General features: G+C 40.7%; 1 protein-coding gene across 13 annotated transcripts in view; it reads left to right on the forward strand.

Moving 5' to 3' along the window:
* Positions 1 to 15167, forward strand: part of LOC133425941 (receptor-type tyrosine-protein phosphatase delta-like) — a 332624-nt gene that overhangs the window by 290730 nt on the left and 26727 nt on the right. For 7 of the 13 annotated variants that reach the window (XM_061716378.1, XM_061716386.1, XM_061716422.1 and 4 more), the window contains 3 exons: positions 478 to 575; positions 5248 to 5371; positions 11246 to 11421. In XM_061716378.1, the coding sequence (XP_061572362.1) occupies positions 478 to 575; positions 5248 to 5371; positions 11246 to 11421 (398 nt within the window). Of the gene's footprint in view, positions 1 to 477; positions 576 to 5247; positions 5372 to 11245; positions 11422 to 14982; positions 15007 to 15167 lie in introns of all 13 variants that reach the window. The other 6 variants (XM_061716354.1, XM_061716346.1, XM_061716361.1 and 3 more) reach the window with 1 other exon arrangement.

The raw sequence follows: 15167 nt of genomic DNA on the forward strand, positions 1-15167 counted from the left end.
TTGATGAGGTTAACGTCAATGTCGTTTCCCTTTTCAGCCTACCGTGTGTCAGTGTACCGCGGTTACCGCCGCTTGTCAAGTTAGTTGGCCTCAGTCTCTCGGCCGGTGTTCTTAACTCTCTCTTATTTTCATTCTGACTAACCTTCCATCCCATATAGGACAAGACTGCTTGAATTGACAGCATTTCACGCTGATTTCTTAACTGGCTGTGCCATTTTCTTTTTGTCTGTATTCATCAGCAGTGTTCATATCCTCCGGGGACGTGTCATTGTGCCTCAGTAACTTTCTCGCTTTGTCGGGAGACAAAATAGTCACTTAACAAGAAAACGCACTTCCATTTTACTTCCTGCGCTGACCATGGAAAAGATCACTAAACAACGCATCCTTAGAGAATCCCGGCTGCTAACCCACCGAAAGAGTTTAGCAGTCCAGTCCTGGTTTCAGACGAGCCTCTTTCTCCATCTCTGTTCTTCACAGGCATGGCGAGTCACCCACCCGTCCCCATCTCCGAGCTGGCAGATCACGCTGAGCGCCTCAAGGCAAACGACAATCTCAAGTTCTCTCAAGAGTACGAGGTAGGAATGACAATAATCTGCTCCTGGAAATCTCTGACATGGGAACTTCTTCTGGTTCTGTTGCTGTCGGTCGTATTCATCCTTAGTCACCTCCTACAGTTCAACTGCATTTAGAGTGGTTTTCTTTCCACTGCAGGGTTGTTATCCATGAGAAATTAAGAAGAAAAAATAGATTAAATTGCAGAGTCTTCTCAAAGATGGTTATCAGGCTCCTGGTGGAGGTAAAGGCACTGGAAATAAAACATCAGCTAAAGAGATCGGACACTAGGGCTGGGCGATACATTTTAAACGATTAATCGGGTAATTGTGTAGTAATTGTAGACGATTGATCTAATGATTATTTTTCTGTTGTTCGATTAATAAAAACCATAAATGTATCAAATAAATATAGAAAATCCTTTATAATATAGTTTATTAAACACAGCAAAATAAAAATATAGAATAAAATTATACAAAATAAAAAGCCTGTTTACTCTTACAGTCCAACAAAACTGTTTCCTGTACAAAATGGCAAAACATTTTTAAAAAGCAGTTTAATCGCATTACACTGCATATTATTCAAATGTGTTAAAAATAACATATTTGGATAAAACAGGGCACTGTTTCACACTAAATTACATATTTGTATTACATAGAGGAACCTTTCTTTGGCGGAGCTAAAAATACACTTGTTTTCGGTAGGAATCATTTTCCGGTGGCACTTTATCTCCTGCTAACTGATAAAAACTTAATCCAGTAAATGGAGTTATGACCAGAAAACATCAAATGTAAGAGCTAATGCATACCATAATTTGATCATATGACATTCCTTTTTGCAATTATTTTGCTTATTATATTTTGGAATTATTATTGTCCCGTCCATGAGAGACAAGGTGCCCCCCCCCCCTTTAAATGTTCCAAAGGCGTTTGGGACTAAATTTAAAGTATTCCCATACTTTTTGGGGGCTATATACGATATTTTGAAGTCGACGTCATCGACGCATCGCTACTGGCCTATCAGACACGCACTTGGAGAAAATAGAATTTGAAAAGACATTTGTAGATATAGTGATGTTTGATACCACCGATTTCCTTTCCGATCCGATACTGAGTAAAATTCACGCTGGTATCAGCGATAGCGATATATTGTGCAAATACAACCGTGCCCAGTAAATCTAAAAAATTGGTGTATTTTAGATAGCTTAAGTAGGCTGACCATATTTTGATTTTCAAAAAAGAGGACACTCGGCCCGGCCACGAGATAGCCTACTTAAATGATACTCGCAGTTTACTCAAAGATTAGTTATAATTTTAATATATTTAAAGTTTATATGTATGGATATAATATTCAGTTATATTACAAAATAATATCTCTCAGAGACGGAAAATCAGATAGGCTTCTCAGAAGTTACTCAACTTTTTTATTATGTCTAAAATAATAACAGCTGTAAAAAATCGAGTTGTAAAAAATATATCAGGGGGGATGGTGGATTTGATCATATGGGGACAGATAATTTGTGCGGATTACAAATAATATAATATATTACAAATAATAGCAGTGACCAAAACACCTGCAGAAATACTGCAGGAATGACATAGCAGCAGTTAAATGCAGCCTTCTGTAAGCTTTAAATATCCACTGGGCTTACATCAAATACATCAAAACACAACAATAAAAAACAGTTTTCTGAACTTATCAATATGCCTCTGTCCTTCACAGGATAAGTAAAATGGATCACTGCAAAAACTCAAAATCTTAACAAGAATATTTGTCTTATTTCTAGTTAAAATGTCTCATTATAGTAAAAAAATCTCATTACACTTAAAACAAGACTCATCACTGGAAAAAACAACAATTTTCACCTGTTTCAAGTAGATCTTCACTTAAAATAAGTAGAAACATCTGCCAGTGGAACAAGATTTATTTGCTTGTAATAAGAAGATAAATCTTGTCCCACTGGCAGATTTTACTACTTATTTCAAGTTAAAGTTTATTTGAAACGGGTGAAAATTGTCAAATAAGTTATTTATCTGGTGTTATATTTCTGGTGATGACTCTAAATGTTGAAATAGCAGTAAAACCACATTCATTGATGAAATGACATAAGGGATGGAAAGGGGGGATTCACACACGCTGAACCAAACAAGGATAACCGGGGGGGCGCACACACATATACACACAAAACGAAAACCGGACATTATCATCAATTTATAAAACTCCACTGGACGCCCCGGACAGGACGTAAAAAGTGGACATGTCCGGGGAAAAGAGGACGTTTGGTCAGCCTAGCTTAAGAATACAAGACAGAAGTTTACTGAGGTAGCGGCCTCTTTCACAATACAGCCGAGCTGTTACAACAACAGAAAAACCAGTGTTTGAAAAAGGATGGAAAAACCTAAGTAAAATAATAAAACCATTAAAATAAATAAGAGAATAATAAACAAAAATAAGAACTACTATAAAAATGAAAATGAGAAAAAGTAGTTCTTTCCAGCAGCGTAATTTAGGCAAAATCTGAATAGTTTAGTTACCTTCCACTGTATTCCTGTTAATCATACATTGATTACCACAAATGACTGAAGCATCAAAAGTATTGATATTTTCATTTGAGAATCGATTTTAGAGCATATAGATCTGGTATCCGAAGTATTGATATTTCAGTATTGATCCCTACATCAGTGGTAGATTAGTTTCCTTTAACTTGCAGCAGCGCTAATGTGGCTCAATAACAGTCTTTGGTATCTCCAAGTCTGCCTGTGAACTTGCTGTGCTGAGCCGTGGGACAGAAAAAGCTCTCAGATCAGCAGAAACAGCTCGTAACATGCTGCTGTTGTTTTAGCAACTGGAGCTAGCATCACAATGAGCTCCTCCGAGAGCTGTTAAAGGAGAAAAAAATGTTTTCTTTAACTCAGAAAAAAAAGAAGTCTTTGCTGACCAAACGGCCCTCTGGGTGAAGAAGGAGGCATGAGGCTCTAATTGGTCACCGCAAGAGAGAGGTAGATGGGATTTGACAGATCTACAGAGGAAGACGAGGACACATTAAGCCAAAAGTAAAATAACAGAAAGAGGGTGTTTTACAGGACAAAAGTGTTGGGTTAAAGGACGGGACGGCGAGGGAGAAAAGCCGTGTGTGATTGCGGCGAGAGTCGAAGCGCTCCGTTGAGCCTCACATTCTCTCTGCATGACTGTGTGCTTTGTTTGGTACCGACCCGTCCAACGAAGGAGCGAGAGAGATGGATGGGAGAGGGAGAGGAGGGGAGAGGGAGGCCAGAATGACTGTGGTGTGATAATCAGACACACATGAAGCTGGTGGTGTGGACCGAGCCGTCTTAAACGCACACATACGTGCACTTATCCAATCCCACCACCCCCCCCCCTTCGACCAAACCATAATTATGTGTCGTAAAATATTCTAAATGGCTAAATTGCTCTGGCTCTCGTCTTTGTCCTTCTCCGCTGACATCGCTGTAATGACCTCATGTCTGCCTCTCCCAGCTCACAGCGATGGTTGCACTGTAATTACCCCGCACCAACTTAATGATCTAACGTAACCATCTTCTCCCGACCAGCGGAATTTATTGTGCTTTTATCTTCTTTCTCTGGAAGCTCGTTTCTCCGCTGGAAGTGGAAAGTCTTTCTTGAAGGGGGGATAAGTGCCTGCGTTTCTGTCTAGTATCAGTCATCCTTCGCTTGTCTTTAATTTGTACTTCCTTTAACGGCGGGGCATGTTGCCGTAGCAATGTTGGGTTGTGATTGAAAGCTAAGGGGCTCTTGGAAATGTTGATGTCTTCCTTTATCCTCAGTGCCTCTTTCGACCTTTTGACGCTCATTTTAAGAGTTGCAGATCTCCATAGTGACAGTTATTCAACAAATAGACATGTAAATTGTATGGTCCTTCAGTATTTTGGATATTAGCTGTTTTTTTTTCATTGAGACTTTCCTGGGAAAGCATCTAGTTGGAAGGGTGCAGGGGCTTTTGAAAACACTTGGGTTACAAAAATGAGCTACTGATGAATTACAGGCTACTGTATGTTAAGCAAACTGTGACCAATCACAGCAACAAAACCTTCCCAGGGAAAAGTCTTGTTGAAACCGAGCCTGGAGATGGAAAGGGGGGAAAAAAAACTATATATCTTCCTCCAAGATAAACCGGCAGCATCCTTCTTTGGTTTTCTGACCATGTCGTAATAACCTCCAGCTCTGAAAACAAATACCTATCTAAGGTTTTGCCACTGTTCTTAGTGCTGACACCTAAAACTCCCAGTATGCAACACTGATGGGCCGTAAATGTACCTTTGCCTCAAACACCTTCCTGAAACCTGCGTGTCGTCTTGCAAAAACACCGCCGGCATAGGGAAGTAATCCCTCTGCACCACCGTAATGGATCTGAAATGAGGCAATCAAGGTGCAACAGTCTTTATGCTTCATTTTCTATGATTCTTTTAGAAACCACAGCAACACGGTCCAAAAATGTACTGACCCGACCAGACTGCAGGGATACAGAGCTGAGAATCACTGATTACAGTCTGCATCTTCAACAACAGACATTTCTATGTATATGAAGCATCTGTTGGCCAGTTTCAGTCCAGCCGTCTACTGATGTCTCCATCTGAACTCAGCCGCTTTGATGGAATGGAAACGTTTTTTGTCTGTTGTTCTTCGCTCTGATCGTAGTTTTTTTGTGATTTGCAGTCCATCGACCCTGGTCAACAGTTCACGTGGGAGAATTCCAACCTGGAGGTCAACAAACCAAAGAACCGCTATGCCAACGTCATCGCCTACGATCACTCGAGAGTTATACTCTCCAGCATCGAGGGTAGGACACACTTCCACTTAGCTTGGCTCTGCTTTGAGGACACGCTTGACAATGTGGATATTTTAAAAAGGAACCTTAACTAATGTAGCGTATCTGGCATTTTAGGTTAACATTAGTGTTGTGTATGTACAGTAAATAGCATTTGTCAAGAATCAAGATGTCTTTCTTTTTATTATTTTAGTAGTAGTGATGCAAGACACCTTCAAACAGCTCTGGGCCCTCATGTACAAAGACTTACGCTTAAATCCAGAAAACGTCCTACGCACAAAAAAATCCAGATCTATGAAACTGTGCGTAGACATGAATCCAAGCACATTTCCTTTGTACATCCCAATCAACGTGGAATTGAGCGCACATGTAGGAGTACCAGACTCCTCCCTGTCCACGCCCCTATTTAAATATGCAAATGTATTTAAATAGGCCCTCGAGGGCCGGTTTCCCTGTTTAATTGCACCATGATACAAGGAGCTGTGTCATCAACAGAACTATCCAGACTTTGATGACAAGCTGGTGACGATCACTAATTAGAATCAGATGTGTTAAAGCAGTGAAACATCTAAAACATGCAGGACACCGGTCCTTCTGGGATTCACTTTGACACCTGTGACATATTTTTTTATTTTTTTTTAATATTCTTTATTTCATTCAAAAAAATTTAATAATTCAATACAAATACAAATGTTCTTAACTCGTGAATGAAAAGCAAGCAGAAAGAAGAATAATCTTATCTGATCTGCCCCTTTTTCCAAGAAATAACTTCACAAATAACATAAATTAATCATATAATCTGTACATTAATGGAATTGAAATGCTTCCTGTTAACGTACACATATTCATCCAGTGGTGGTGCTTTTATAGCAATGCGTGTGCAGTCCATAGCTCCGATTACATTAGGAAAACCGGCTAAATATTCTTTATCTTCTTACTGCGCCATTTGCGATATCTTCTAACACTGCCAAAGCTGCCATTGTTGTTAACGGTATTTCTGCACCACTTTGCGCATGCTTTTATATCCACTCGTGTAATTGCAGACAGTTGAATGTGTTAATTGTTCATCAGTGTGTCTCTGATGTGCACATCACTCTGAGGGCTAATTGTTTTCACATTATTAACAGTTTCCCAGCATCACCACTAAGTGTCGCCAACGGACCAATAGCTGTGCAAACGTGCGTACGCCAGCCATGAAGTTGGCGTCGGGCACCGCACATTTCCACGGTCATTTCACTCTTGATTCATCTGAACGTTTGCGTGGAAAAGGGCGTACGCCATGTTTTTGTGCGTACGCACGCTTTGTACATGAGGCCCCTGGTCTCTTGAATCTATAGAGAGATAAAGATCATATTGAGCCAAATATGAGATAAGTTGTGGGTTTTTTATGATGTAGCTGTTCAAGGTCGAGGCTTTTAAGCATCTAGACCTTTAGATACAAATGAGAATACATTTTGACGCCCAGTGTCAGCTAAAATAACCAAGGGAGATTGCAGTACAGTGGACATGTTCCAGCCGGCTTCCAAGGCTTCCTTTTCTACCGATTTACAACTGTTGCGGTTTGAGGTTGTGGCGAGGACCCAAACGCAGGAGACCTCCTGGAGGCAGACAGAAACTTCCTTTATGTAACAAGGACGGCTGCACATGCAAGAATCCAAAGAAAATTCCAAAAAAAAAGAGACAAAAAACTAGACAAATACAGAAAACACGAAAACCAACAAGGTAGAAAAGCAAACGGACGGGTTGGAAAACAGGTGGACCAGCAGGGAGGAAGGGGGAAAAAACAAGACGATGTGTGCTCACAGGGGATTACGAGACATAGGTGCAAACAATCAAGATAGAAGGGAAGTCAAACTGGAACTTGAGAAACCAAGAAATTGGCTTTCAAAATAAAAACGCGAACTCGAGTAAAAAAAATGAGGCAATCCAAGAAAAGCAGGAGAAATTAAAACCTTAAACCGTGACAGCAACAAGTTTTCAGAACCGCTCTTCAACAATCGAAGGGTTCGTCCAGTTCTTCTTGTGCCGGGTATGGGCAGGGTTCTCAAGTTCAGCCTTCAGCTTGATGAGAGCTTTAATAAGTCACCTTACACTCAATCATTCAAATAGGTTAAAGACACCCACACAGGGACTTTGAAGCAACAAAGCATCTTACGGTTGTACAAGTACTTGTACAAGTCGACCTGCCAGTTCTCGGTGCAAGTGCATGAAGGCAAAGTTAAAGTGCACACATCTGTGCAAGTGCACATGTCAAAACTTCTAAGACTGACATAGAATAAATCAAAGAAGTAAACCATAGTTATCATTGTAGAGTGAAGTTCTCGGAATAAATGTTAGCCCTATGGTCCTCTGTTCATTTTTGAATGCCAGAAAAACTATTGTTTCTCTTCTTATTGTTATTGATTTACTTTCTTCCAGATAAAAAGTTCTTTAGTGGAAATTTCTTGTGTATAAAATGATGGCGTGATGGCTTGATTGATTGATTGATTGAAAAAAGTTGGGACTCCTGATCCTAAATCCATACATACAAAGTTTATGGCTGTTACTACATTTTGGGCATAGAATAGAAGAGTGAGGAGCATTTCAATTTCAGTTTAATCGCCACACAGTATTGACTTAATGAAATAACATTAAAAAGTAAAATTCCTTAGCAACTGTGAGGATATTTTCAGACTTTATCTTTAAAAAAGCATAATTTCGCTTGTGTCCATTTCATATTTTGGGCTAAAACTGTATTTATTTTTAATCTGGTCACCAAATGCTTAGTATACCAGTTTCTCCTTTTAATTATGAATCCAGACATACCTCATATGTTAAATTTGGTTAATCTAATCAAAAGTTGTAGCAGTTTACATATTTTGCAGCGCCCCCTAGAGGCCATTTTGTATTTGTGTGTTTGACACTCGGACTCAAATTGTTCTATAGACCCTAAACTTCAACTTGGAAGTGAAAACCAAACTTTAACACCAATTTGAAATGACTTGGGAAAAATGACATATGCATCCAAACCCACTATCTAAATCAGTGGTTCTTAACCGGTCCGGTTTCGGGACCCACCGTCACCCATCAAGGGTCTAAATCGTGGAAACTTCAGGATATATTCCATTGTCACTTCACCACCAGAACATCCATGTCCAAGCTGCTGGGTCCAGCTGGTCAGACGATGAAAATCACAGAATCTCACCTGCTAAGATCACACCTTGAGTCTTCATCGGGAGCATCTTCCTGTGAATGGATGGAGTTATGCTACATTGAGAAGTAGTACATAGCAACGCCTGGCAGTTTCCGTGCAAAAGACACAAAGTAGTTTTCATTCTTTAAACTTTCAGGCTCAGATTTCTCCAACTTGCTGTGGACACGTCTCATAGTCCTGCTGGTGGTCATTTCACAGCGTGATGAGATGAATCTCGACGTCTGCACTGTTCTCTGAGACGTTCACGCTGTGCCCGTTATAAAAACCGGCCTCAAAACCGACGAGGAGGAGAGATAGTCTCCCGTCTGCTCTTGTGAAGCTCGCTCACCCACCTCGGCTGGGAAAGACCCGAGGCAACCGAAGTGGCAGCTCCGCTGTGCGGCGAGCGAGGCAGTGGGAGGCCGAGCCCAAAGAGTGGCGCCTTATCGGGGCAGAGCATGTGTGAGCAGCCCTTCTCCCGCCCCCGCCTGTCCTGGAGCTCTGGCTGTCTGTCTTTTTGTTTTCCTCGGCTTAGAAAACACACTCTCTGCTGTAAATGCTAAGGAACATACCCAGCATGTTTCGGCTCGTGCACAAGCTAAGATATGCACTTATTCCTCCTGTTCTCTGTGGCACAGTCGTGGACACTCTGCCAAGCCGGCGTGGCCAGGGAGTGACAGGAAATGTGGTTGTTTTATCTGTACGGGGCCTCTGTTGTAGTCCCTTCCAATACAAGTTGAAGCACATCAAAGCCGTTTCTTAAAGACTGAGCTTGATAAACACATGCTAGAAGCTCTTCTCACCGTCTGTCCATCTGCCACTTGAAACTGCGTTAAATAAAAACCCTTTCGCCTCCAATGTGTGTGACTGTGCTGGATTGGGGTTTTACAACTTTGCAGGACAGAGTCGTGGCAGCCATTCTTGGCCTGCTTCCAGCTTATTTGGGGAGGTATCGCTCTCAAAAAGCACTGGGAGTCAGAATCTTCAGTCGCAGGACTTATTTTTATTGACTGTACCAGGGGTCTGCACTGGACAAGCTAGCAGGGCTTTCAGCTGCGCTGCCCCCTCTGCTTGGAATGAGTTGCAGAAAATCTTAAAATTGAATAATCCGCTGTCACTTGATGCTTTTAAGGTTCTTCTGAAAGACTTGGAAGCAAGTACAACTGGCTGTAGATGCTTCGGCTGCTGATTTTGTTTGTGATTTGTATTTCTGATTTGTTTTTAACTGTTTTGCCATTGTTGGTTTGTGCTGCTGCCTGTCTAGGCCAGGACTCTCTTGTAAAAGAGATTTTTAATCTCAACGAGACTTTTTTCCTGGTTAAATAAAGGTTTTATATATATTAGGGCTGGGCGATATGGACCAAAAGTCATATCTCGATATTTTCTAGCTGAATGGTGATACTCGATATATATCTCGATATTTTTTCTGTGCCATAATTGGGGTTTCCCCCAAAGCATTATAGCATAGCATCTCTGTTAGCTTCATTTTTTCTGAGGCAAACCCTTAAAAAAACAGTCAGTTTTAATACAAAGCCTCGTGCCAAATGTCACACAGGTTCCTTTATTAACAGAGGTCTGCACAATATCAAAATGTATAAAACAAATGAAATAAAAATAAACTGCCTGCATATATAGAATAAAAATGCTTCTTGAATAAAATAAAACAAATATTCCTTTCCTGCATAACAATTAAATGAAAATACACTGTACAATTAATACAATGTAGACAGTAACAGGCAGACTTTTCCACTGAGGTTGACAGTTGTGCAAATAACAAAACATTTGTGCAAATCTCAAATAAAACATTCAAGTCAATTTGTCACAAAATAAACTATATCAAAATCAAATTTTTTTTTAAATCGATATAAACGATATTGTCTCGTACAATCGCGTTTGAAAATATATCGATATATATTAAAATCTCGATATATCGCCCAGCCCTAATAAATATATATATATATATATATATATATATATATATATATATATATATATATATCCCTCCGTGGAGATACCACCGTTTGCTCGAGGGGCTTTTGTCTTTCTTAGACGTGAACCGTTATCAGAGGACTCGAGAGGCGTTTTTTTTGTCTGCCACCTTGGCAGACTCGGTGCCACGTACAAACCTGTGTTAAAAACACACACACCAGTGCGGTGCACGCTGGTGTATGTTTACTTTCATGTGTGCATGTTTGAGCTGTGACTCAGTGATTTTTGGGGATTATGGTATTAGGCCTTAGATGAGCAGGACTGATCCCAAATCAAACTCACACAGACTGACGATCACGTAACCCCACACACACACACACACACACACACACACACACACACACACAAAACATACACACTCACACAATCCCCTCCAGGACAAGCGGTGTCAGCAGAGTCTTAACACAGAGACGGCCTTACAGTCATGTTGCCATTCAAAGCGACACATTGGGAGTATTCTGAGATTAGGCCCATGATCGTCTTAACATGCATTTAAAAACAAGATGACCGAACAATCCAACACCAGCCCGCCGTGAAAACATTAATCCCCTCCGCCGTCGCCTCAGAAGACCTTCTCTTTATTACTTTGATGTAACCCTTCTGTCAAAGCAGTCAAATAATCCACTAGATAACAGAGGAGATGATTATCAGGCGAAGGAGAACGCCGTGGAGTTCACATGCGGTCAGTGATCGGAAACTGTGCTCTTTTCTTTCCCGCCACGCAGGCGTCCCCGGCAGCGACTACATCAACGCCAACTACATCGACGGCTACCGGCGTCAGAACGCCTACATCGCCACCCAGGGCTCCCTCCCCGAGACCTTCGGGGACTTCTGGAGGATGGTGTGGGAGCAGCACACGGCCAACATCGTCATGATGACCAAGCTGGAGGAGAAGTCACGGGTAAGGCCATGCGGCGCTGCGGCGACGCAGGAGGTAACGGGAATAAAAGCAAGGATGCAGGGTAATAATAAGTTATAAATGTGATGGAGGGATCGGAGGACGAGTCCGGGAGGTTGGTTGCCGTAGACGACGGCGCTCATGAGGAGCAAAACATGAATAAAGAGAATAAGAGACGTTATAATCAACATTGAAACGCCTAAATAAATAAAAAAGTACCAAACCACAAAGACGCTTCTATAGATGTCGATTGTTACGGATTTCAAAAGTGCAAATGTGTTTGATTTTTTCATACATATACTTATTCTTCATCTGCGTTTATTTAAAACCAGCAGTTTTAAATAAATGTTATCATGAACAAAAAATACTACAAAGGATCAAAAAATCGCTTTTTTCTCGATGTGGTTCGTCTTTGATATTCTGCTGTTTGTCAACGTGAAACTTAATTTCATCGCCTCAGTGACCCGTAGTGCAAACGTTGAAAGTATCTGAAGGTGTAAAGGGATGTTCTGCTGACTCAGTGTCGGTCAGGGGATCAATACCTTGTTTTACCCAGTGAATGAGATAAATCAGGGGGCTTTCAAGAGGAAAAAGACACTACTTTTATATTTTTCTACTTTTTTTTTTTACTTTTGGTTAATTTGTATAATAACTATTTCTGTTTGACTCAACCAGACCACATTAAATACCTTTAATTTGCTATCAAATATGATCTGATCCTCATCTGAATCCCAATAATATTTACTTTAGTTGGTAACACAAAGGATTTTACTTACTGACGTCTTTATTGATCACAGCTATGAGACATTTGCAGTTCTTTTTTTTTTTGAAATTCTCTTTTTATTTAGAACAGTATTCCATCTTACACATTTATGCATTCAATCTTTAAACTTAAATGATTCTGTCCCTACTGTCCTCCAGGCATTTTTTATGAACAGTAATTGAAAACACTAACAGAAAGATAAAAAAATAAAAATAAAAAATAAAGAAAATAAAAATAAAAACCAGGGAGCGCACCCATGTTTACAGTCATTACATCACATAAAAAAATAGTTCACATGAAATCGGATGTGATTGGTTTCACATACTCAGTCCATTTGGACCAAATCTTATAAAAGTTTTCTTTCTCAACCTTGAGGGAGGAAGAGATCTTCTCCATAACATAGATCTCGTAGATGACCCCAATCCAGTCGTCGATAGTGGGGGGTTCTACTTTCAACCATTTCCTTGTAAGACATTTCTTACTGGCTGGAGACATTTGCAGTTCTGATGGTAAAAGTAAGTGAACCCTCGGCTGGTTGAACATCCTCCGGCAGCGATGACTTCCAGAAAGCTCAGCACGATGCTGGTGTGACGGAAACACTCTCTTGAAGTCCTTCCACAGCACTGGATGAAGACACGTCCTCTGACCGGGCGACCGGGCTCATTTCCTGCCGCGTCATCTGACCTCAAAGCTTGAAATGTTCCTGTGGGATATTTATGGCGAACCAGGGAATTATTGACGCCCATGATGAGGACGAGTCGGTCAGGCCGTGAAACGGCAACGCAAACTCCCCAATGTCGACGCTCTTCGCACCATTTTTCATGTTGTGATGTTGCGTCGTGCAAGGGGCTGAACTTCTTCAGAGAAGTTCCCTTTTGTTTCATCAGCCTCATGAGCGGAGATGTTTGTCAGTTCCAGTGACATCTTCAAGCCTCTCGCTGTCACTCGTGGGTTCACTGGATCTCCTACATCAGGGGTCGGCAACCCAACATAATGAAAGAGCCATATTGGACCAAAAACACAAAAAACAAATATGTCTGGAGCCGCAAAAAATTAAAAGTCTTGTATAAGCCTTAGAATGAAGGCAACACATGCTGCATTTCTATATTAGTTAGAACTGGGGGAGATTTATTTTCATTATGCACTTTGAGAAAAAAGTCGAAATGTCGGGAAAAAAGTCAAAATTTCGAGAAAAAGGTTGAAATGTCGAGAAAAAAGGCGGAAATGTCGAGAAGAAAGTCGAAATTTTGAGAAAAAAGGCGGAAATGTCGAGAAAAAAGTCAAAATTTTGTGAAAAAAGTCGAAATGTTGAGAAAAAAGTTGAAATGTCAAGAAAAAAGTTGAAATGTCACGAAAAAATGTGAAATGTCAAAAGCCGAAATTTCGACAAAAAAGTCGAAATGTCAAGATTAATGTTGAAGTACAATCTCGAGAAAAAAGTCGAAATGTCGAGAAAAAAGTCAAAATTTCAAGAAAAAAGTTGAAATATCGAGAAAAAAATCAGAATGTCAAGAAAAAAAGAAGAAAAAAGGAAAAAAAGTGAAGAAAAAAATGAAAAAGACGAAAAAAAGGGAAAAAAAGGTCAAATATTTTTGAAAAAGCTCCAGGAGCCACTAGGGCAGCGCTAAGGAGCCGCATCCGGCTCTAGAGCCGCGGGTTGCCGACCCCTGTCCTACATCATATCTTTGGAGTCATCCAGGAGGAGTAGCTACCGTACGATTTATTTACCTGTCAAACTGTCGATTGATGAATCTCTTCCCAGCCTCATGCAGATCAACTACTGTTGTTTGCACGTTTGCAGAGATCATCTTTTTTGGTTTCTATCGGCAAGGCTTCCTCATAAACATCTGAAGTAGCTCTAGATGCTACCTTCAAACCTATTTCATTAATTGAACTCCAGGAGTGCAAACTACAAAGTACCGGAAGCTTTAATTAACGTAAACTTCCCACAAGCGCTGTAGACGTTCAATAGTCCTCAGTTTAAGCCCTTGTGTCCGTCTCATACTACGACTCAGATGAAGATCAGATCACGCTCTTTTGGGCCTAAATGCTCTGGTATTTGGGTAAAAACTCCTTCAACCCCGGCGTATCTGAAGTTTTGATTACGTTTGTAATATTTCCTCATCTCATCTGGAGGCTCGCCTCCTCTTTCATAAAAAAAACAAACTATCATGTAAAAATGAAAATTGGACGTTTGGTACAACAGATTAGGACTCGGACATGAGCATTACTGGAAAAGTACATCAGAGTTGAGAGAGACGAACGTCGTGCAGCAAGATTACAGCCGCGTGAGGCGGCGCGTTGTTGGGGAGGAAGGGTACGAGGTTTCAGCGAGGAGCGAACGGGAGAGGGGGAGGTATTTGTGGTGACATGATCACACTTTTACAGAGTACGACGCTGCTTTAGCAGCACGACGCCGCTGGTGGCTGATCAGAGCGAGTGAAAACCAAACAGAATACGTCGGTGAGCAGGTGCCGGAGAGGATTACAGGAATAGCTAAACACGGCGCCGGTAATGAATCAGAGCGTCGTTTGGTTTCAAGGCATCTCGCTGCTGTTAACAGAAAAAAATAAATAAATCCAATGTAATGAGAGCATCGTCTTAGAATAAAACGAACAAGAATGGCTTCAGGTATGAATCGCGATTGAGTGCCAAGCAATTATGTTCAGAGTCCGTTTTCAGAAAATGATCCTTTTCTTCCCATCTATGCCTCTTTTCCTATTAACCTGTGCCTTTTGTTAAAACTCTGCTTCCTTTTCCACCTTCTCCAACTGTCTCTGTTGTGTCTCTCTGACCCTCAGATGCCCTCTTATTTCTTCTCTAAGGCAAGACCTCTCTTTCTCTCCTTTGCTAATCCCTTTATAAGTGCAACCTTACCTCACACACCTTCCCTTTACTGCTTTTTATCATCCATTCAATGTCTTTTTTTTTTTAAATATATGCCTTTATTTGATAAGAAATAAGCAAACTGTTGAATGAAAATCTG

This window comes from Cololabis saira, chromosome 1, assembly GCF_033807715.1.
Source record: "Cololabis saira isolate AMF1-May2022 chromosome 1, fColSai1.1, whole genome shotgun sequence".
NCBI lineage: Eukaryota > Metazoa > Chordata > Actinopteri > Beloniformes > Belonidae > Cololabis > Cololabis saira.